The 22,805-nt window shown below is 41.6% G+C and overlaps 1 protein-coding gene across 12 annotated transcripts in view; it reads right to left on the bottom strand.

Annotated features, from left to right (window-relative positions):
- Window positions 1–22,805, bottom strand: part of PHC3 (polyhomeotic homolog 3) — a 110,201-nt gene that overhangs the window by 26,066 nt on the left and 61,330 nt on the right. For 9 of the 12 annotated variants that reach the window (XR_009245089.1, XR_009245088.1, XM_058661114.1 and 6 more), the window contains 5 exons: window positions 20,380–21,251; window positions 20,042–20,089; window positions 15,265–15,418; window positions 10,023–10,273; window positions 8,567–8,726 (listed from right to left, as the gene is read on the bottom strand). Coding sequence is in view for 10 of the 12 variants with exons in the window: in XM_058661114.1 (XP_058517097.1) it covers window positions 8,567–8,726; window positions 10,023–10,273; window positions 15,265–15,418; window positions 20,042–20,089; window positions 20,380–21,251 (1,485 nt within the window). In the remaining 2 variants the exon portion in view is untranslated. The remainder of the gene's footprint in view (window positions 1–8,566; window positions 8,727–10,022; window positions 10,274–15,264; window positions 15,419–20,041; window positions 20,090–20,379; window positions 21,252–22,805) is intronic. The other 3 variants (XM_058661116.1, XM_058661119.1, XM_058661121.1) reach the window with 1 other exon arrangement.

Below are 22,805 nucleotides of genomic sequence, written 5' to 3'. Positions count from 1 at the left end.
ATTTATTTAAACAATTCTCTTCATGTATGCACACTTGAAGCATTTCATGACATTCTTTTAAGGAATTTTTTTAAAAGTCAAATTGAACTCAGTGCAGTTAGCAATAAAAATTCAAATTTTTCACTATCACTTTTTTTCCACTGTTCAAGTAAAAGTAGTAATGTATCCACTACAGGTTTATGAAACAGCAACAGTAACAGAGATGCTGTCCTTCTAACAGTGAGAAAAAACTATGGGCAAAGAAAATTTACTTTGTAATCCAGCATATTATTTTGTTTAGTTTTGAAAAATCTAAGCACAAATTTAATTCATATTTGCAAAATTTGCAAACATCAGGTGACATATACTAAAACATTAAGGATAATTATTTAGAGAAGTTAACTAAAATATATGTACAGACTTGATTATACTATATGCTGCTCTAAATGACTTATATTCATTGTGGGGACCCAATGAGAATTAAAGAAGGATAACTCCATAATGACACGGGTGAAAATAAACCTCTAATATTTTTATCTGAAATTCAAAACCTCATTTAACACACACACACACACACACACACACTTACACACACACACTAACGTTTTCCAACTTTAGTAGCAAACTATAGGAGCCTAGCACTGTTGCACTGTGACTTAAGATGCTATCCACAATACCAATTTCCCTTATCAGTGTTGGTTAAAGATCCAGTTGCTTTGCTTCCAATTAAATTTTTTGCAAATGCACCTGGGAAAGCCACAGAAGATGGCCCAAGTGCTTGGGGTCCTCCCACCCACATGGGAAACCTAATGTAGCCCATTTCTGGCCTTTATGGGCCATATGGGAAGTGAACCGTTAAGAGCTCTCTATCTCTGTCTCTCCTCTTTCGGTAACTTTTAAATAAATAAATAAGGGTCCGGTGTGGTAGCCTACTGGTTACAGTTCTCACCTTTGCTTGCACCAGGATCCCATAAGAGCATCAGTTCGGGATGTGGCTGCTCCACTTCCCATTCAGCTTCCTGCTTGTGGCCTGGGAAAGCAGTCAACAACGGCCCAAGGCCTTGGGACCCTGCACGCACATGGCAGACCCAGAAGAGGCCCCTGGCTCCTGGCTTCAGATCACATCAGCTCTGGCCCTTGTTGCCGCTTGGGGAGTGAACCAGCGGACATAAGATCTTTCTCTCTGCATCTCCTTCTCTCGGTAAATCTGTCTTCCCAGTAAAAATAAATAAATCTTTAAAAATAAAAAAGAAACAGATAAAACTACTAACAGAAATAGCAAATTCTAGACATAAAATTGGTCATTTTGATGTTTTTTTCTTCCTTCAGTCATTTTGCAAGCCACTTGGACTTTTGAAGAAAATTTATTACCAGAATAATGCTTGTAAGAAAGGATTTTTTTCAGGTGTTCAGGCCTTGGGGTTGGGGGCAACTGCAGCTTCTTGCAGTGTGGTGGCTGTAGGGGTGCTCCTGCTGGGCCAGACCCAATGTTGGGGACTCAGGCCAAAGCCATTGTCGAAAGGCAGTGACCAACTCCTTGGCTTTCTCCAGGCCTAAGAGAGCTCTTCCTTCAGGGTAAATACATCATGGGGGAAGCTTGGCGATGGGATTAAAATCCTAGCTCAGCCCTGCTGCTAACACCTTGCAGCAGGACGAGTTTGGGAGGGGTTCGGGCCTTAGGGTTGGGGGCAAAAGCAGCTCCCTGAAGTGTGGCGGCTGTGGAGGGTGCCCCTGCCAGGCCAGACCCAATAAGGGGAACTCAGTCCAAAGCCACTGCTGAAAGGCAGTGACCGAGTCCTTGGCTTTGGGCGGCCAGTGCAACAAGGGATGCCAGTCTCTGCCTGCCGGCCGCCCAGCAGCAAACTCTGAGGTTTTTAGGATATGTAATTGCTGCCTAGGCCCAGTTTTAGTGTAGGTGAGAGATGAATTCTGGGTGACTCCCAGTAACAGGGTCATGAAACTTTCGGGCAAGCATGGGGACTGAGATCTGATGGTTTGGAGGGGAGTGTCCATAAGATCTATTTAGGCCAGACTGATTCACCAGCCAAATTAGGAATCCTGGGATGGGCTGTTAGCATAAAGCATCACTGACTATGTATTACACCAGTCCACATCAAAGCTATAGATTGGGGCCTGTCTGGCAGGGCTAGTTACCAGTACCTGATTGGGTGGTGGAACAGGGGATGGGTCACACTTGGCAGGGCCAAGACACTAACTAGCACGCGAGAGAACTTCGTCTGGGGATAGACTCTGTGGGGGAAGTGTGGGTCCAACCCTGTGGAAATACAAGTCGCACAAGTCAGCTCGTGAGCTGGGGTGGTGATGGGTTGAGCTAGGTGTGACCATAGCACCTGCCTTCACTTACACGTAAAGGAACCAACAGCAATCTGGGCAGGTCAAGGCAGCACCATCTGAAGGTGCATCCTAAAATAGGATGTGGGGTGGGCCGAGCTGCAACAGAAAGGGGGCAGAACGGGCAGGGCCAAGCAAACCTCAACTCACAAAACAGAATAGAAATCAAGATGGAGCACATGTCATACTGAACTAGGCTCTTACACCGACTGGTCTACAAAACCCAGGGGTACTATGCCATAGCATTGAAGGCAAAGGCTTAGACAGGTGAGGGGCTAAGCCAACTGGGTCAGAGCAACCACTGGCATGCACGCAATCTAGGGCTGGGAATAGACTCGGTTGGGGAGCTGTGAGAGTACACCTTTGCTAGGTTGGGGTTACCATGGAGGGTGCAGGGGCTGGAGTAGGGGCTGCGTTCTGGTCTGGATATGGCTGCAATCTCCCTTTGTACAAATATGGACTGGGGCTGGGCACACCAATTTGGGCTTGATGCCAGCACCATTTGGCGCTCTGGAGAACCTGGGCAGATGTAGGACAGACTAGGCTGGGTCTCTGCCCCTACTGAGTCATGTGTGAGCAGTGTCTGGGTATGGACCAGACTTGGCTGGGGTGAATCATCCAACACCAAGAACTGGAATGGATTGAAGGCCAGCAATGAGGGCTGGCCCATGGAACCACCAGTATGTGCAAGATCTGGCGTAGGGAGAGGTTCTTCAGGAGGAGCTTGGGAAACTCCTCTGTCGGAACACAGTCCCTAAGGTGAGAGCAAGAACCACGATATGGAGCAACCCAGACCAGGCCAGAGGAAGACACCCACTGGCATACATATGGCATAGGTTGGGGGCAGACCAGCCTGAACCTGTTCACATCAACCGCTGGAGAATCTGAGCAAAGGCATAGAGTGTGGGTCGGGTCAGGTTCAGTCGTGACAAAAACCAGTGCACATTAAGGAATGCCAAGGTGAGGTGAGCTATACCAGATGTGGTTGCAGCGCCCAAACAGCACACATGAGAACCGGGGGGGGGGGGAGGAGGCAAAGCTGGCAGGGGAATGTGGGCTCCCCTGCTGGACAGCTACTCCCACTGGAGAGTGTCATTTGGGATGGGGGCAGACCAGACCAGGCAGGGATACAACACCTGCGGATCTCATGTGAGGGCCAGGTTGGGCTGATCGTTGCAAGCAAAAATTAGAGTGGGTGAGGGTTGAATGGGTTTTGCTGCAGCATCAGATGGCAGAGGCTGGCACTGGGGGCTAATTCTGTCAAGTGAAACTATAGAACCACCTGGAGAGTGCATAATCTGTGAGTGGGAGTGGCCTAGTAGGGAGACAGCAGGCACCTCTCTCTTGGGTTACCACTCCCACTGGAGGCACGAAAACCAGGATTGGGGCAGGGGTGGCTAGACAGAAAGGCACCTGCCAGTATATGTTGGGCTGCATATTGGGGTTGATTGGGTTGAACTAGGCTTCAATGCCCATTGACATGTATGAGAGCTAAATGGGATGTGGGACAGACTGAACAAGCCTGCGGTACATACTGGCATGCATGGGAACCAGGGTAGGGACAGGTCTGGTAGGGGTTATGGTTAGTCACCCCAACTAGACTGCAGCTCCCAACTGTTTGCATGAGGACCGAGTATGAAGTGGGTAGGATCAAGTTGGACTACAATACCCATTGGTTCACGTGGAAGACAAGGCTGGAAACAGAACTGACCCAGCATTTGCAACGACTAGCATGTGCATAAGCTGATTGGGGCAACGGACTCTGCAGGACCCTGTACTGGCAAACCCACACCAGAATCAGGTCTGGGATTACCTCAGACGAAGTTTCTTTGGAGATCCCTCCAACCGAACTGCTGATCTCAGAACCCCAACCATGAAGAGACTATGCCAGTCAGTGGATTCTGAAGAGATTTCATCGTGCTTGGAAGGGCAAAACTGGCAGCAATTCATAACTGTTGAACTATCAAAACTGCTTGAGCTGGACCTTCAGAGCATGCCCCACATAGGGGAGCTGGGACGGGTGGGAGGTTGGATGGTGCTTTTCCCTTTGTTTCTCCCCTGACCCCAGATACAGTGGGAAAAATGGTATTAGTGTGGAAACAATGGCATTACCCACTTTCCTGTAGCCCTTGACCCTGTATACTCTAATTAACTAAGTAAGATTATTTAAAAAAGAAAAAAAAAAAAAAGAAAGTATTTTTTCATGTTAAGGAGAGCCAGTATTATATTTCTGTTCAAACAAATGTATTTACCACTGATTGAAGAGCATCTACCTAATAAAATTGTTATATTCACTTGTTACCAAACATCAGAACATTGAAAGTCTAAAACCCATGGGATCAGCATTGTATTATAGCAGGTTAAGCCACTGCCTAGGATACCAGCATCCCATACGGGCACCAGTTCAATTCCCAGATGATGACTTTCAATTTAACTCCCTGTGAATGGATCTGGGAAAGCAGCAGAAGTGGCCCAAAGACTTAAGCACTGCCATCCATGTGGAAGACCCAGATGAAATTCCAGGTTCCTGGCCCTGGGCTGGCCCTTCTCTGGCTGCTGCAGCCACTCAGCCAGTGTTCTCATTCTATTTCTCCTCCTTCTCATAATAAACACGTAAATCTTCAAAACAAAATCCAACAATCTTGAAACTCTACATTTTAACCAAACTCTAATATAAATTGATTAATATTTAAACATGATGTTTTTAAAAATAAAGGATTGGTTATTTTTATTCTAAAATTCAAAATTTTCTCTCATATATGATGGACCTTTTCTCCACTTCCATTCCTTGTAAAGTCAAAGAAACTGTAAAAATTACCACCCACTGGGCCCAGTGCAGTGGCCTAGCAGCTAAAGTTCCCACCTTGCATGCACTAGGATTCCATATGGGTGCTGGTTCTAATCCCGGCAGCTCCACTTCCCATCCAGCTCCCTGCTTGTGGCCTGGGAATGCAGTTGAGGACGGCCCAATGCATTGGGACCCTGCACCCGCGTGGGAGACCTGGAGGAAGTTCCAGGTTTCCGGCTTCGGATCGGCGCAGCACCAGCCGTTGCGGTCATTTGGGGAGTGAATCATCAGACAGAAGATCTTCCTCTCTCTCTCCTCCTTTCTCTGCATATCTGACTTTGCAATAAAAATAAATTAATTAAAAAAAAAATTACCACCCATCTGTGGACTGGATCTGGGGTGTGCCAGAGTGGGTTAGACTCCAGCACACAGTGGTGCTTTGAGAGCCAGAATGGGTGTATGACGTACTAGCTTGGGTCTTTGCTTCCACTGAGCCACATGAGAGCTCTGTCTAGGTGTGGACCAGGTGTGACTGGGCCATAGCTCCCAAAGAAACGGAATGGGTGTGAGCCTTTCGGGCAAGGCCACTGTTCCTGCCATGATAGGAGGTGGACCAAGTCAGCCTGGGACAAGGATCCACCAGTGTGTGAGAGAGCTGCTCCTGCGAAAAGATGTGATTGAGAGGCTTGGGGAACTCCTTTGTCGAGACTCAGTCCCTGCAGGTGAGCTCAAGAACCAAGGCAAAGAGCAGCTGAGGGGGCTTCTAATTGATCGGGACGATATTCTGCCAGCTCTACCTTCAGACCAGAGAAGGTCTCCCTAAGAAACTATTGAATTTATCTGGACAATAAGATGCTGGACTCTATGCTTGGTATATGATTGCAACGAAAGAATCTAGACTTAATTCGAACTGTAATACTGCAACTAGGTGGAGGAATCCACCAAGGGGGGAGGGCACGGGGAGGGGATGGGGGAATCCCAGAGCCTATGAATCTGTGTCACATAATGCAACATAATTAATTAAAAAAAAAAAAAAAAGAACAGCTGAGTCCAGGCCAGGTTACATTACCCACCGGCATACATGTGGCCCAGGTCTGGGGGTGGGTCAGGCTGGGCCAGTTCACAACACCCACTGACAAATCTGAGAACCAGGACAGGGTATGGGACAAGCTGGGCAGGGCCACAGCACCAGGCAGTAAACATTAGGACCAGCACTAGGAGTTGGCTGGGTCAGGTTGGGCAGCAGCACCCACCAGCACAAGCTGAAACTGGGGGCAGACTGGGTGAGGCCAGGTTACAGCACTTGATGGCAAATGCCGAGGTGAGATAGGCCATGCCAGACTGGCCTGTGGCACCCACCAGCACATGCAAGACCTTAGGAACGGGGGTGCTGGGAAGGGAAGCTGTAGGGACTGTCCTGCTGGGCACTGCTGCTGATGGTGAACTGAGAGCTGGGACTGTGGGCAGAACAAGCTGGGAAGAGCTACAACACCTGTTGGCCTGCATGTGAACTGGACATGGGTGAGAGTTAGGCTGGACTAACTAACTATATCCACTACTGGTGCAGGCATGAACCAGAATGAGGGCAGGCATGCTGGGCTTTAACACAGCATCAGTCGGCAAGTGCTGGGACAGGAAGCAGGTCCTGTCAAGCTAGGCTGCAGAATCACCTGGAGAGTGCAAGATCCAGAGTGGGCCCCATAGGGAACTGTGGGCACCCCTTTGATGGGTTGCAACTCCCACTGGTGAGCATGAGAACCTGACCTGGGAGTGGGCTGGCTGGATAAGTGGTGGCACCTGCTGGCACGAGTGTGGGCTGGATGGTGGAGTCAGTTGGGATGAGTTAGGCTTCAAGGTCCGATTATGTATACAAGAGCTGAGTAAGAGGCAAGACAGAGCAGACGTGTCCGCTGCACATGTTGGCAGATACAGAAACCAGGGCTAGGGGCCAGTCCAGTGGGCATTATTGGGTGTCACTCTGGGCTGCAGCTCCCAATGGTATTTGTGAAGACCAACTATGGAGGGCAGGGTTGGGCTGGGTCACAGACCCATTGGTTTGCATAAGAAATGAGGCTAGAGATAGAGTTGACCTAGCAATTATAATTACCAGTGCAGAAGTAGGCTGATGTGGGTAACAGAATGAACTGGACCCTGTACAGGTGGGCTCACACACAAGAAATAGGTCTGAAATCACCTCAGATGAGATTTCTTTGGGGGGGGGTCCCCAAATGAACCACTGGACTTATGACTCCAACTATGGGGGGAGTGGCAGGACCTGTGGTCTGATTTAGCACTAGCCGACTAATGCTGTGTTAAAGCCCAGCATGCCTGCCCTCATTCTGGTTCATGCCTGTACCAGCAGTGGATATAGTCAATTAGTCCAGCCTAACTCTCACCCTGGTCACAGCTAGACCTCCTCAGTGGCTTTGATGGAACAGTGAAAGGCATACCCAGAGGCACATGGAAGATGGGTCAGACCATTGGAGTCTGCAGAGGACACCTGGTGGCAGAGTGGAGGAAGAGGGACAGAACAAACTGATCAACCATCCCAGTGTAGCATGAATGAATGCCTGGGCAAAGGAGTCTTGGGGTTGGATTGTGTCAATCAATGGATCTTGGAAGGATATTCTCACCCTTGCATCTGTAAGACCGACAGCATTTCGGAACTGTCGAAACTACTTGAGCCAGGTCCCTGGGGCATGCTCCACATCGGGGACTTCAGGATGGAGTTAGGTGGCCGTCCCCCATCCCCGGGTGCTAGGGCGGTTGGGAGGCTAGCTGTGACTTCTCCCCTTGTCTCTGCCTTTTACTCAGATACAGGAAGAGGGAAGGGAAAGTGTGGATTCGGGGGTCTCACCCATTTTCCCCTGATCAACTATGTGAGCACCATCAAAAATAAAATCTAAAAAAAAAATTACCACCGATCTTATTCCATTTGTTATTTGACCATTAAAAATACGGTTAGGGCCTGGCAGCGTGGCCTAGTGGCTAAAGTCCTCGCCTTGAACGCACCGGGATCCCATATGGGCGCCGGTTCTAATCCCGGCAGCTCCACTTCCCATCCAGCTCCCTGCTTGTGGCCTGGGAAAGCAGTCAAGGACGGCCCAAAGCTTTGGGCCCCTGCACCCGCGTGGGAGACTTGGAAGAGGTTCCTGGTTCCCAGCTTCGGATTGGCACAGCGCCAGCTGTTGCACTCACTTGGGGAGTGAATCATAGGACGGAAGATCTTCCTCTCTGTCTCTCCTCCTCTCTGTATATCTGACTTTGTAATAAAAAAAAAAAATATTATAAAAAAATAAAAATACAGTTAGCCTCCCCATTATTTTTAGTCAAATTACATAATTGTTAAGGATATAAACAAATAACTTATACATACAGAATAAAAATTACATTATTTGTAAGCAAAACAAGTTAAGGTAAAGGACATCTTAAGTGAAATCCACAAACCTTCAGCAATCATGTCTTCCATTTCTGTGTCAGACGAATTGTCGGCATGTTTTGTATTATTCTGTAGCTCTGGCTGAACACACACAGAATTTATCACCTGATTCTCCAAAAGAGGCCTTTTTTTCACTGGTTGTTCTATCAACAACGATGAACGGCTCACCTTTAAAAGAGAAGAAAATAAAATAATCTCTAGAAAGAAAATTAGAGGGAATGATAACTGTGATAATTCACTTAATCAACTGATCAGACCCACTTATTAAGTAATTATTTTACTCCTTAAAAAAGTTAAGCAATCTAAACATAAATGCTTATGTTTAGTCACCAGTAGGACGACAGTCTTTGTCAAATTTCACCTAGCATCTTAACTTGGGCAAGTAGCTTTAAAAGTCTTAAGTTCAGCAATTCCTTATATTCAAAATTAATATAAATTCTAAGTTACCTGGTACTGTAAGTATTTCAGGAGCTTGGCCCAATCTTGAAAATTTCAGGCAGTAGCTATTATTGTCTTTGGGGATTAAGTTTTATAAACTTCAGAAAATACTACTCAGAGAATACTTTCTCAAACTCTACAGTATTTTTCCTTCAGACACTTCAGTATTTTCCGTATCATTGCCACACAAAACATCAACAATAAATTTTGATTAGTCAATATTCTCAATTGCCGAAATTTTTTTCTGTAACAACTTTCAACAACTATTTTTCATGCATAATGTTTTTATTTATATAAATCACTGTCATTGCTTTTCTCATTTTTTTTTTTTAATAAAAGACACCTAAAGACAGAGTGAGCCACACAGAAAGTTTCCATCTACTCCCCAGCCTAATTCCCAATGCCCTCAATGGCTAAAACTGATCTGGGTCGAAGTCCGGAGTCAGAAACTCAACCCAATGTGACTGAAAGCTGAAACCTGGGATTAAAAAGAAAATACATTTGCTCATTCTAAATCATCAATTAGCTAATTTTAAATATATTAGGACATACAGATGTTAATACTTTCTACATTCAAGTAGAGCTTATAGTGTATCACATGTAAAAGCCACTATTTTCAAAAGTAGTAAACTCTGTCTCTCCTCCTCTCTGCATATTTGGCTTCGCAATAACAATAAATAAATATTTTTAAAAAATAATACACTTAAGGTATCACCTCAGTACCCCTAAAAAGAAAGTAAAAGGTTACTTCAATGGACTAAGCTACCAGCCACATTTCTCTAAAACATGGCTGTAAGTTTACTGATCTATAACCTGAAATTTTTTATTTCGTACACATCTAAATAGCTACCATAAAATTCTAGAAATATATCTGGAAATACATGATGGATGTACAATAAATTCTACAGAAAAACTGACAACTTCCTGAAATAAAATACAAGTATTTTATAAGAGAAGCATAAAAGAGATAATTTTAAAATAATATTAAATGAGTATTTTTTTTAAAGAAGTATGAATGCTACTTACTGGAAATGGCTCCAATCCCTCCTGAATAACAAAGCCTTCAATAACATGGGTCAAAATCTGTGGCTTCACAATAGCCTGGGGAGGCTTGTTTTCCACGTTGGGCATGCCACTGGGCAGAGATGCACTGTTACTCCTCGTGGTAGCAGCCGGAAGTAAGAGTGGAGGTGGAGGAACAGAAACATGAGAGGGATCTGATGGAGATTTAATTACTGAAGCACTGACCGATGCTACAGCAGGTAATTCCACTTGCTCTGGGGGGAAAAAAGTCAATTTTTTATCTCTAGTATTTTGCCCAAAAACAAAAGAGAATTCAAGTATAAGTCCTTCCAATTGATAATGTTTCCAAAAGCTGTTCTAAGAACTTACTTCATCGGTACAATAATCTTTAAATATAGAAACCGGCTTCCCTACTTTACAAAAGGTAATTTGCTCAAAATGGATCACTGAAACCTTTGGTTTAAAAGCTGCCACCAGGACTGGAGCAGTAGCATAATGGGTAAGGATACTGCCTATGGCGCCAACATCCCATGATGGCGGCGGTCGGAATCATAGATGCTCCACTTCTGATCCAGCTCCCTGCTAGTGAAACTGGAAAGCAGAGGAGGATGATCCAAGATGGGAGAGCCAAAAGAAGGTCCTGATTCCCAGCTTCAAAACCTGGCCCAGTTCCAGCCATTGCAACCATTTAGGGAGTGAAACAGCAGATGGAAGACCTTTCTCTATCTCTCCCTCTCTAACTCTGAGTGGATAATAAATAAGTAATAAACAAATCTTTAAAAAAAAAAACTTGCCACAATCGGGCTGGTATTGTGATACAGGCGTTAAAGTGCAGACTAGGACATCTTCATGCCCTATCAGTTCCAGTTTGAGTCCAACAGCTCTGCTTCGTACCCAACCTCCCAAAAATGTGCCCAGAAAAGCAGTAGATGCTGCCACCCATGTGGAAGATGCTGCCACCCATGTGGAAGATGCCAATGGAGTTCTGGGGCTTTAGCTTCAACCCACCTTGGCTGCTCAGGCCACTTTGAAAATGAACTAGCAGTTCACACTAGACTGAAGCACTCCTCTTCTCACTCCTTGCTAACCCCCAATTCTTTATAGCTAAATTTGTTTAAAAATTTAAAAACCTCACTGTGATAAGATATGAAAATGCTTTAGATGATCAATTTATTAACAATTATTAAAATTTCATTTTTCAATTTTAAGCTACACAGATATTAAATCCCCTATGTTCCTATTGATATAACCCAAATAGCTTAGCCAGGGAAGATACTTTTACAATTAAAAAAAAAATATATATATATATATATATATATATATAATTTTTAAAATTAAGTTGAAATTATTACCCATAACTTCAAGCACAACGCTACCTCCAAATCCTCACACAAATGTTCTTTGTTGTTAATAATTCTTCAGAGCTCCATATTCATTAGTTTTGAGGTTCACACAGCATAGTCAAGTACAAAATGTTGGGCTAAACCATCATGATTCCCTCCCTTCCATTTCTGAGGAACTTAACAAGACAGAAATGATCAGCTGTGATAGACTTTACCCATTTGGTAACACCAACCCTTTACTGCCTAAACAAAAGAGGAAAGATAAAATTAACTGATATCTAGGAATATCAGATAAGTGAATATGTCTGAGAAAAAACACATGTATAAAGATAATTATACTTGCTGAACATTCGTATCAGGTTCTTTAGGTTAACTGTTGGAACACATTTAATCCCTACAAGTAGCCTATTATAAATTACTCTACCTGTAACATTTTGCTGCATTTGCACAAAATGGACTAGAACACTACACTAAGTGTAACTTGGTTTATGTAATATATACCACTTGGTGTATGATTTACTTGAAAGGCAGAGGGGAAAAGGATGGGAGTGGGAAGAAAGAGAAACAGAGGGAGATAGAGAAGAAGAGAGAGAGGGACAGAAATGGAAAGAGAAGGTAAGATTCCCTAAATATCCACACAGCTGGGAATGGGCCAGAACACAGCCAAGACTCCAAAATTCAAGCAGGTGTCCCACGTGGGGGGCAGAGATCCAAATTCTTGAGCCAAAACTTCAGCTTCCCAGGACACTTGTCAGCAGACACGCCTTAGACTCCAGTACTGTATACAAAATGAAATGAGGGCAACCCAAGCACTCTCTCCACCACTGCTCTAAGTGCCCATCACTTTATTTTAGATCATGCATATGCATCTTACATTTACAGAATCCTAACAGGTCTACATTATTTTCCAAAGAAGCTAATAGCAATCATTTATCAGTTAACAATAAGATAATAATAACCAAAAACCTGAAAAACATCATCATATGGCAATAGAAGAGAAACACAACTATTATGTCCTCTAGATTTAACACAGGTGTGAGAGAAAACCCAAGTTAACTGATACGATTTTGCCTCAGGCTGGCCTGTCTATTCAGTCCCATTTCCTGAGCAAGAATTACAAGCATTTTTCGCTTTGTTGCATGGATGCATTTTACCTATAAAGGATTGTTACAGAATTACAAAAACTGACTCCTAAGTGGAATCAAGCCTATTTTTCCACCTTGATTCACTTCGCAATTTGATGAAAGCTATTCTAAATAAAACCTGTGCATCTCCGTCTTCACGCATATATACCACAGCACAATGACAAATATCAAGTAAATTAAATGAAGATTCAAAAGTCTGTACTGTTGTTAGCCAGTTTAGCCAAAGGATGTGCTCAGCAGTCTCTCAGACGATACTCCTAAAGAACAAAGTAAAGGCATTCTTGCGTTCCAATATTTCAAAAATGTCTGCTTCCTTTGAGTACCATCATGTTTATTCTATAACTAACTCACAATCACAATGCTAGTTTAATTTCAATTAAACTTTATGTCTATCCTTAAAGAATCTAGGATATTTGCAGCAACATCAATCCTTTTCTGTTTAAAAAAAAAATCCGATAGACTTTGTTAAGGCTCTTTTGAGATATTAAACATATGAATTGTCTTAAGCTTTTTATATAATTTTGTTTACTAAACACTTTCTATTTCTCAGGAGGGAGAAAAAGTTACCAAAAAAATTATTCCCCTGCTATGCTCTTTGGAGATTCACATTAATAGTAAAGGAATAAAAGCTTCAGAGAAGGGAAATGATGTGGCAAGCTGAAGAAATGGGGCAAGGGTTGCCTTGGTAGCAGGCAACATCAGTACCATATTAGTTTATTTTCATGCCAATTATAGTGGTGCTTAACTGAAAATGATCATGATGGCCAGGAGATACTCAGTGGTACGGACTACACCAACACTGCCTGAACCAAGACTGCACTGTCCAAACAAGGGTCAGCACGTTCTCAGGGAAGATGGTTTCTGCAACTGCTGAGTTGTGTGTCCATTAGCACAAAAACAGCCATAGATACTGTCTGAAAAAACAACTACTGATGTAATTTCAGAGAACAATAGTTGTATGTATTAACAATGACATTCAAAAGCCATGTAGTTTTCATATCATGTGAGCTGTTACATTTCTGTTTTCTTTTGACCAATCAAAAATTGAAAGCATCTTATTAGGCCACATGAAAACAGACAGTATTGCAGCTGGAACTGTGGCACAGCGAGCAAACCTGCCTGCAATGCCAGCACCCTATATGAGTGCCAATTTGAGTCCCAGTGGTTCCACCCTGCATCCAGCTTCCTGCTATTGCCTGGAAAAAGCAATGAAAGATGAGCCAAGTGTTTGGGTCTCTGCCACTAATGTAGGACACTAAGATGAAGCCCCTGGCCTGATCCAATACTGGCCACTGCGATCATTGGAGGAGTGAACCAGCAGATGGAAGACCATGTGCTTATGCTCTCTCTCAAAGTAAATAAATAAATTCTTTTAAATATTTATTTTTATCTGAAAGGCAGAGTTCACAGAGACAAAGAGGTCTTACATCTGCTGGTTTACTTTCCAAATGGTTGCAATGACCAGAGTTGATCTGTTTCAAAGCTGGGAGCCAGGTGCTTCTTCTAGGCCTCCCACATGGATGACAAAAGCCCAAGAATTTGGACCATCCTTGACTGCTTTCCCAGGCATAAGCAGAGAGCTGGGTGGGAAGTGGAGCAGCTAAGACATGAATCAGTGTCCATATGGTAAGCTAGCAATAGCACACAGAGGATTAGCTTGTTATGTTACCATGCAGGCCCCATATACAAACCTTTTTTTAAGATAGAGTTCAAACACACAATAGAAAAGGCCTGAATACAGAGTTATAGTCTGACAATCTCAATCTGAGTGAAATATTTAGGGCAGAGAACTAGCATGGCTTGGGATATCAGCATTCCATATCAGAATGCCTGGGTTTGAGTTCCAGCTCTCCTTCCTGCAAACGTAGATCCTGGAGAACAGCACGTGACCATTCTAACACTTGGGTCCCTGCCACGACCATGCAGGGCCTGAAAGGATACAGCTACAGATTCTGGCTTCAGCCTGACCCTGCCGTCCCGTTGCAGCCATCAGGCAGCGAACAAGCAGAGGAAAGATCTCTCTTTCAAACAGAATGTAAAAATAAATTTAAATGAAAACAATATCCTCATAAAATTTTAAAGTTCACATGAAACACTTCTGTCTTAGAACTCAAGCATCAGACTATAGGTTAGACTGATGTTTTGCTAAAAGGTAGCGTCACAAAAACTTTGAAAATTTGACGACGAATGTACAGGAGATTTATTTGAACACACAAATAGCACTGAAGTAGCGAATAAGAATTCAAAAGTTTAAGTCCAAAGACATATTTGAACAATGTTCCAGAACACTGTTAACAGCATTTATTCAGTCTGAAACACATCAATTGTGAGAAAAGAATGCATTATGGCTTTTAGAAAGTGCAATTTAAAATCAGCTGATGGACTGATTTATTTTTATTTTTAAGCTACAAGCCAATCAACCCAAGACTCTGAAGAAGCACATGAGACAGGTTAGTAAAAACAACTAAACATCAGAAGACTGAAATGGTATCTTTTTCATGTGGATGATATTAAACACTTTTGAAAGCACAAACTTCCTTCCCACTATGTATTTCAAAGTTATTACTTGGCTATTATTTACTCTCTAATTAACTAATTTCTTCATTAAAAAAAAAAAGAGTTGGACTCTAACCTACCTTTTGCTGCAATAAACTACAATAACAGTTTAATACCAGGTACAACAAAAAAGTAAAATTTTTTTTCATTGCTAACATTAAGCCAAAGGAAAAATTCCTGTAGATTTTGGTATTTCCTCACCTAACAAAGGATGCTCAGCAGTCAGATCCTCTCCTCTGCCCACAGTGACAGCCGCTGGGGACAAAGTGGGTGGTGGCGGGGTCCTGTCCATTCGCACACATTCATCTGTCTCTTCCGGCATTTCTTCTTCACACACATCTTCCACCTGATAAACCTGCAATGACAAAGCACACTGCATTAAAATGTTTCCAGAACTACATTTGACAAAGGTAGTTAAAAGACAGTCCCTAACTTAATTTTAAAAGCTAAATTCTAAATATACTGCTATAAAATAAGGCAAAATGAACTATTCTGACAGACTTAAAGGAAAGATTTTAAAACCACTCAAATGAAGTTTTCCATAGTATTTGATGATACTTCACCGAAATTAAGGTGTGGATTGGTTATATAAGTCAAAAATTGCTGGGGATTCCAAAAAGAGAAGGGTTAATGCTACATGTATTTTCAACTTTGACCAAAAAAGTTTTGATTTTATACACTCAAGAAACTATTTCAGGAATTACACTGTTGCCTCTGCTAACTTTTAAGTGTCAATCAAAGACACAAATATTTTTAATAGGCTGAGGAAATGTAATACTAATACAACCATCTCAGACTCTCCTTTTATTGTTACATGAATTAAAGTTAAATTATGAAAAGTGACATCAAAGTATCTGCCAAAAAAATAGGCAATTATATATTTTCTTTTTTCAAAAATCTAACAAAAATCATATGCTAATATCACAAAAAGAAAATAGCTTAAAACAAAAGTTCTGTCTCTAAGCAACTAAACACACTGATGTTAGTTATTTAATATTATTCCACAGGTATGGAACAAAATAAGCTTTATCTTGACACCATATCATTCAATTGTAAGAACAAGACTTAGAAGGAAGGTGGATTCAAAGAGCTATATGACTAGAAATATCTAACTTTCACAGTTCATAAATGTAAGGCTTAAATTTCAAAACGTACTTCTAGAAATTGACACAACTATTTCATCATAATAATTATTTATATAACCATTATTTATGAAATATCATTAATCATCAAAAATGAAGCCGCAAAAATAGTTCACCTCCCTTTTATTTACAAAAGTTCTTAAATTCACCAGACTGAATCTTTTTAAGGATACTTAATGAAAATGATTGATATTTTAATAAATGTGAAACAAAAAAACCCCCTTTAAACAGCATTCACAAAAAAATTTTAACATGTAATAGTGTATCAACTGAACTACTGAAAAAACTGATGAAGTATGTAAAATCAAATATAAAAGTGACCAAGACTTCTAAGACCAGCATAAGTCATGTGCTACAAAAGGAATGAAAAATTTCATTCATAAAGAAATATCTAGCAGGCAATAGTTTTAAAATTAAAATAAATACTTTTCCATTTTTAAAAGGTCAACAATCCTATTACTGATGACTTTATGTCAAATACATTGTCCACTCCTGCAGACTCCAATCTGTCACACTGCTAACAGTTTTCGGTTATTTGCTGACTACTCTGCATCAGGAAATTTGTTTCAGCAGGATATATTCTTTTGCTTCATATCTATATTTCACACATGCAAACAGCCATCCATTATTACACTATGCAACAGTGACAGCTGACACCTTTCCTAAAAATTATAACTAAAAAATTATAATTCAAAAAAAGATAGTGCTTAATATAGGGAAAACTGTCCACTAAAATGTCTGGTGTTACCACCACCACCATCACTGTTTAGTTCTTGGAAACACCTGCAGTGGCCCTGATTAACCACCTGAGTAGCAGGGATGTTAACTCATGGTAGTTAAGTGAATATGGCTCCATCAACCAGTTCAGTTTAGTATATAGTAATACTTTAGTAGAAAGTAATACTTTTCCCCAAAGAACATTTTTCTTAAAATACTGAAGCTCTCTTTAACCTCAATGCTATCACATGTTTTTCAAATACCTGCCGTGGTTTCTTTAAAAGAATCAAAGTTTACCATGCACAGAGTTCTGCTTTATTTTTTAAATAATTGGCTAATTTTTTTTTAAATAAAGGATGGAAAGAACCATGATTTAAAAACAGTATATTTTGAAATAATCCATCAAGGAATACTATAAAATGCTTTCATTCATTATGGTACAACTGTATAAAGAAAAAACAGGAAAAAGAAGTGAGCAAAAACAAATCTGTCACAGCGCAAAAAATGCAGCAACTCAAATATTCAAAGAAGCATAGTGGAGGTTGTGCTCACCAGATCATTAGGAAATCACGCATCATAATTTCTATTTCTCTTCTAAAAGTAACAAAGACTGCCAAACTTACCTCAATAAAGTCCATTATTCCCATCTGTCTCCCTTTCCTAAATAAACTGAGGAACATTTGTTTATTAGTTCTACAATATCTACTCTCAACATAATGCACTTACACCTATGTAAAAAAAAAAAAAAATCTTCCTTTTAAATATACCTTTTTTTAAATCATTGATTTTACATTGACAAGTCCCCTTTATCTAGACAATTTCACATCTCTTAAATAATTCTCCCTAAGGTTATTTAAAATATTTAGGAATATGTAATATGTGAAGCATTGCACATAGATGGTAAAAAATAAACTTGGCTGAAAGGAAAAGAACATATACAGCAACTTAATAAACAAAACTATATTACTCAAAGAAAGGTAAAAAGGTAATATGGAAACATATACGGGTAGGCATTGTGGCATAGTGAGTTAAGCCACAGCCTGCAACGCTGGCATCTCATAATGTCCCCAGTTTGAGTCCCAGATGCTCCATTTCTGATCCAGCTCCCTCTTAGTTTGTCTGGGAAAGCAGCAGGAAGAAGGCGTAAGTGATTGAGCCACTACACCCACATGGAAAATCCAAATGAAACTCCTGGCTCCTGTACTCCACCTGGCACAGCCCTGGACGAGTGGTAACAGCAGATGGGGGCTTAACCAGCACATGGAAGATTTGTCTCTCCCTTTTCCTCTTTCTCTATAACTTTGCCTTCCAAACTACTACTGCTAGTAATAGTAACAAAAATAATAAATCTTTCAAAAGAAAGGAAGCATCCATAGCAAGCACAGGGACCCTGTCACTGACAGCAGAGCAAGACACTAGTTTTATGGTGAAAAAAACTTGTGAACATGAGATATTTAAAAAACAAAACAGGAAAGAAAAAAGAGAAACTTCAATATTTTCAGCCTGAATTTCATTTCTAAAAATATTACTTTTGTCTTGTATTTCTCTCTTAATTATGTTCCCCCAAAGTTTCTCCTAATCAAAAAATTCAGAGAAACAGAACTTGAAGACTTACTTGTTAAAAAACTAATCACTGAGGTGGATATTTGGCATAGCAGTAACGGCACCCAATGGGATGCTTTCATTATTGCAGTGCCTGGTTCAAGCTCCATTACTTCTCTCTTAAAGATTTATTCACTTATTTGAAAGGCAGTTACAGTGAAGAAAAACAGAGAGCTTCCATCCACTGATTCACTTCTCACATGGCAGCAATGGCTGGGACTAAGACAGGCCAAGGCAAGGAGTTTCAGCTACGACTCCCACATGGGTGCAGGGGCATCTTGCACTGTTTTCCCATGTGGTCAGCAGGCAGCTAGATTTGAAGTGAACCAGTTGGGATTGGATGCTGGAGCTCAAGGCATTGACTCTTGGCAACACCACAGGCCCTCCTCTGCTGATGCACAGCAGGCTCGGAACCTGGTACTTAGGTTGCTGCCAACCATGTGGAAGACCTAGCTCATGATACAGGCTCCTTGTCTTTGCCCTGGCCCAGACTTTGCTGTTGCCAATCATCACTTGGGTAAATCAGCAGATGAAGATCAATCTGTCTTCATGTCTATATCTATCTCTCTTTCAAATGAAATAAAAATAAATAATAAAGGAAATAATAATAAAGAAAAAAAACAAATAGCTGAGCTAGAAAATGAAAATAAAACTATATTAAATATGATTTAAGAGTACTATATGCTTTCTAAGTGTGCTTTTCTTACAATATCCACTGTAAACGCTTCAAACCCATTCAACGAGCGAAAACTTATTTCCTTAGTTCATTGCTCCTTTTGTCAACTTGTTTTGAATAAAAGAAGTGAAACTCAATTTCTTTATGCCTAATAAGATCATGTTAAATGACAATAACTATAAATTTGAATCATATGAAAGAACAGACTTTGAAATTCATCCTTTCTCTCTGAACCTTTAAGTTGAAACATTCTTTTCAATGAGGCTTAATAAAAAACTTCCCATTAGGAAAATTTTCCTCAGAAATTATAAATCTGATCTGATCCTTCTAACCACTGAAACCTTATTTCAACTTTTTTTGTAAATTTTGGAGTGTTTAATTTTCCTCTCTAGGTGACACAGGTTTATTTCACCACAACCTTAACTACTTAAAACTTCTTTCAGTGGCTTTTTTTTTTCATCCTCAGAATTCAACTTAGATTTTTTAACTTTTTCAATGAGCAATATTTTAAGTATATATTTTCCCTTAGGCTTAATAAAGAGAAGAAATCAGAAGTTTAATAATTCTAATATCGCTTCTCAACCTTTTGGCTAAGATCAAGTGTTTTGATAGTCTGCAATGTTCGCAAATTTGGACTATAGCCTAGAACAAAATTTTCAGTAAAATTTTATTGCCAAAATACAGTCTTATGAAAAATATACAAGCATACCTCCTCCACCTTGGGATAAAATCCCCTCAAGGCCCAGGACTTCAGAATGCACACAACCAAAAAGGTCAGCTAGATAAACCATACCTTTAAAAACATACAAGCCAACAGAAGGGATCTATGAAGGATAATCACCTTAAGAGAAAAAACTTTGTGCAGATGACACTGGTTCAAATGCATTCCCTTGGGGAAAAAAAATCAACTCTGTAAAGATAGCAGATGGATTTGTTTAAATAGTAATAAAATTAACGAGGGACTTTAAAAACCACCACAAATTATCAAGCATGCAACCATACTAAAACAAATGGCATTTTTTGTGTGTGCGCCCATATAATATGTCAGAATACTGACACATAGACATTTCAAGCTTTTTTAAATTGGTAGGCATTTAGATTTAGCATTATAATAGTGTGGGAGAAAATAGCTTTTACTTTCAGTTCAGTAAGAAAGTCAAAGAGCTTCCAAGGGCTTACCACTGGTGGATCAACAGGTGCTGGTGGCTGTACTTGTAGGTTTACCGCAACGGTCTGTGGAGGAGGAAGAGTCTGAAATGGCAACTGGACCAAAGCTTCTGCAGCTGGAAGCTCCTCTTCTGACACCAAAGCATTCTGCACTAACACCTGGCCCTGGGACAGAATTTCAGGCTGCACTTGTAACGACTGCATTGACTGCAGGGGCAGTGGTGGGATCTGAGCTGGAGGAGATGTCGACATCTGTGGAGGGGTTGCGATTGGGATTGGAGATGACTGCAGGGTTGAATATTGCTGGTGTGATGTTGGAGACACGATCTGCTGGCCTGGGGAGACCAAGGCAGACGGCTGAACGGGGCCAATGTGTACAACAGGGGAAGCTGGAAGTGGAAGATGGGATGGAAGGTTGAGCTGTGCTGGAGGTTGTACCTGATTAGCAGCAGACTGCTGCAAATTTGGCCCTGGCTGGAGAGCTGATGACACCAGGGGGTGTGGCTGAATGAGTGCTTGTGGGTGGATAATTATAGTAGGAGACTGACTTGGTGAATGAGATGGTGGGGGAGACACCACCACGGACTGCTGTGCTGACTGTGACTGACTCGGAGACACTGTTAAAGGAGAAGGGTGACTCTGGATCGGTGAGCAGTGCTGTGCCTGGGCACTGCTGGGAGCTGGAGGAAGGCCATGGTTCTGGAGTGGAATACAGTGCTGTGATGGGGGTGGGTCTTGACTCGGATTCTGAAGAGTGATCGGCTGAATTTGCTGTTGCTGCTGTTGCAGTATTAGCTGATGATGTGAAACCTTGGGAGGCGGTGAGTGGAGAGGAATCTGCTGATGTTTTATTAGAGAATGAGGCTGAATTGGAGAATAAGATGCTGTGAGAGAAAAAAATTACAATTAGCAGTGACTTCAAAAGTATAGAAATGTTTAAACAAATCTAAAGGAACAAAGTTTTCACATCAGAAGACCATGATCACAGAAATCTATCACAAGTTTTCCGGACAAGTTTCTCCTTGGAAAACTACAAAAATATCACAAAATAATCTGCACTGTGGTAAGCGCCAAAAGGGAACTGCCTAAAACAATCTATTCATACATCTCAATCGGTATGGGATACATTCTTACTAAATTCCATAGGTCATCAGAATACATGCATTAAGTTTTAGCAACATTCATCCATTGAAAATTCTTCAGAGTAGGAAAAATTATCATGACAGAACAAGTACAGTACATACAGATGGCGTCAATATGAGAGATGTTCCTTTTACAATGGGTAAAATACAGATCTTTCCCTTTTCAGTCTGTGCCTAGACAGGCTTCCAACTAATAACAAAGTAATTACTCCTAAAAACTTTCTATATGAGTGTCTACATTTGACCTGACATAAGGAGTTCATATATTATTTAACTGAGGAACAAGGAAGTGTTTTCCATAAAAATTAAATGAAGCAAAACAATGTATGAATCGTATAGCACAGTTAAATATTCAATGCAACAACTGAAGCTTGCAAATTTGTCTGCAGAGAATGAGGCAATAAAAATCTCATTCACTCCAGATATATGATCTTACTTCCTCCTTTCCCTCAGGCAAACCACAAGCTGCACAGTCGTTTCTAAGTAATGGCATCAGATGTTTTCCCTACAGAGGAGCCACAGGAATAAATATTTAAGAATGAGCATAAGTAGTACTCCCAATATTCTCTCTATTCCACATCTGAGTATTGATATACATGTTCTAACAATGGAAGATGATGGTGAATTTTCCCTATATAAACTAAGTTCATTAGAAGATAAACTGAACGAAATATTGGGATCAGCAACCTGAGAAGGACAAAGAGGGAGCCCTGGGCTGCAGAGTGAAATCTGGCAAGCGAAATTCCGGGAGAGAACCTTGGTGAGTCGCTAACACAGGGAAGTGCCCGCCCTTAGCAGGAGGCGAAATCCGGGAGCGAAATCCGGGGAGTGAACCTCAGTGAGTCACTAACACAGGGAAGTGCCTGCCCTTAGCAGGAGGAACTTGGGATAAAATAGTGAAAACTTGGGACAAAGCAGTGAAAGGTGCCTGAGCTGTTGGCTCGGGTCTTGGATCACAGGCTTGGATCACAGCAGGCTTGGGTCTGGGCAGACAGGCCAGAAAGCGTGTCTAGGCTCAGAAACAAAGAGCCTGGAATATCCGGGGAGCTGGAGCTCCCCAGCCAATGGGCGGCGCCAATCCCAGGGCCACAAGGACTCCTCAGAAGGGACACTCAAAAGCTACCATAATTATCGCCCGGTTTTTAAGAATCCACAAGACCGCAGACTGAAGAAGTAGGGGGAGGGGAATCCAGGCACCACAAAGAAAAAAATCTAGGTCAGCAAGACCTCAGATAACCCACTAGGTGGCAGCAGAGGTCAAGGGTTTGAAGCCAGCAATACCTTATATCACATAGA

This window comes from Ochotona princeps, chromosome 3 (genome assembly GCF_030435755.1).
Source record: "Ochotona princeps isolate mOchPri1 chromosome 3, mOchPri1.hap1, whole genome shotgun sequence".
In the NCBI taxonomy this organism is placed as follows: Eukaryota; Metazoa; Chordata; class Mammalia; order Lagomorpha; family Ochotonidae; genus Ochotona; species Ochotona princeps.
Note: the sequence above shows the minus strand (reverse complement) of the source record. Positions and strands in the feature narration are given on the sequence as shown.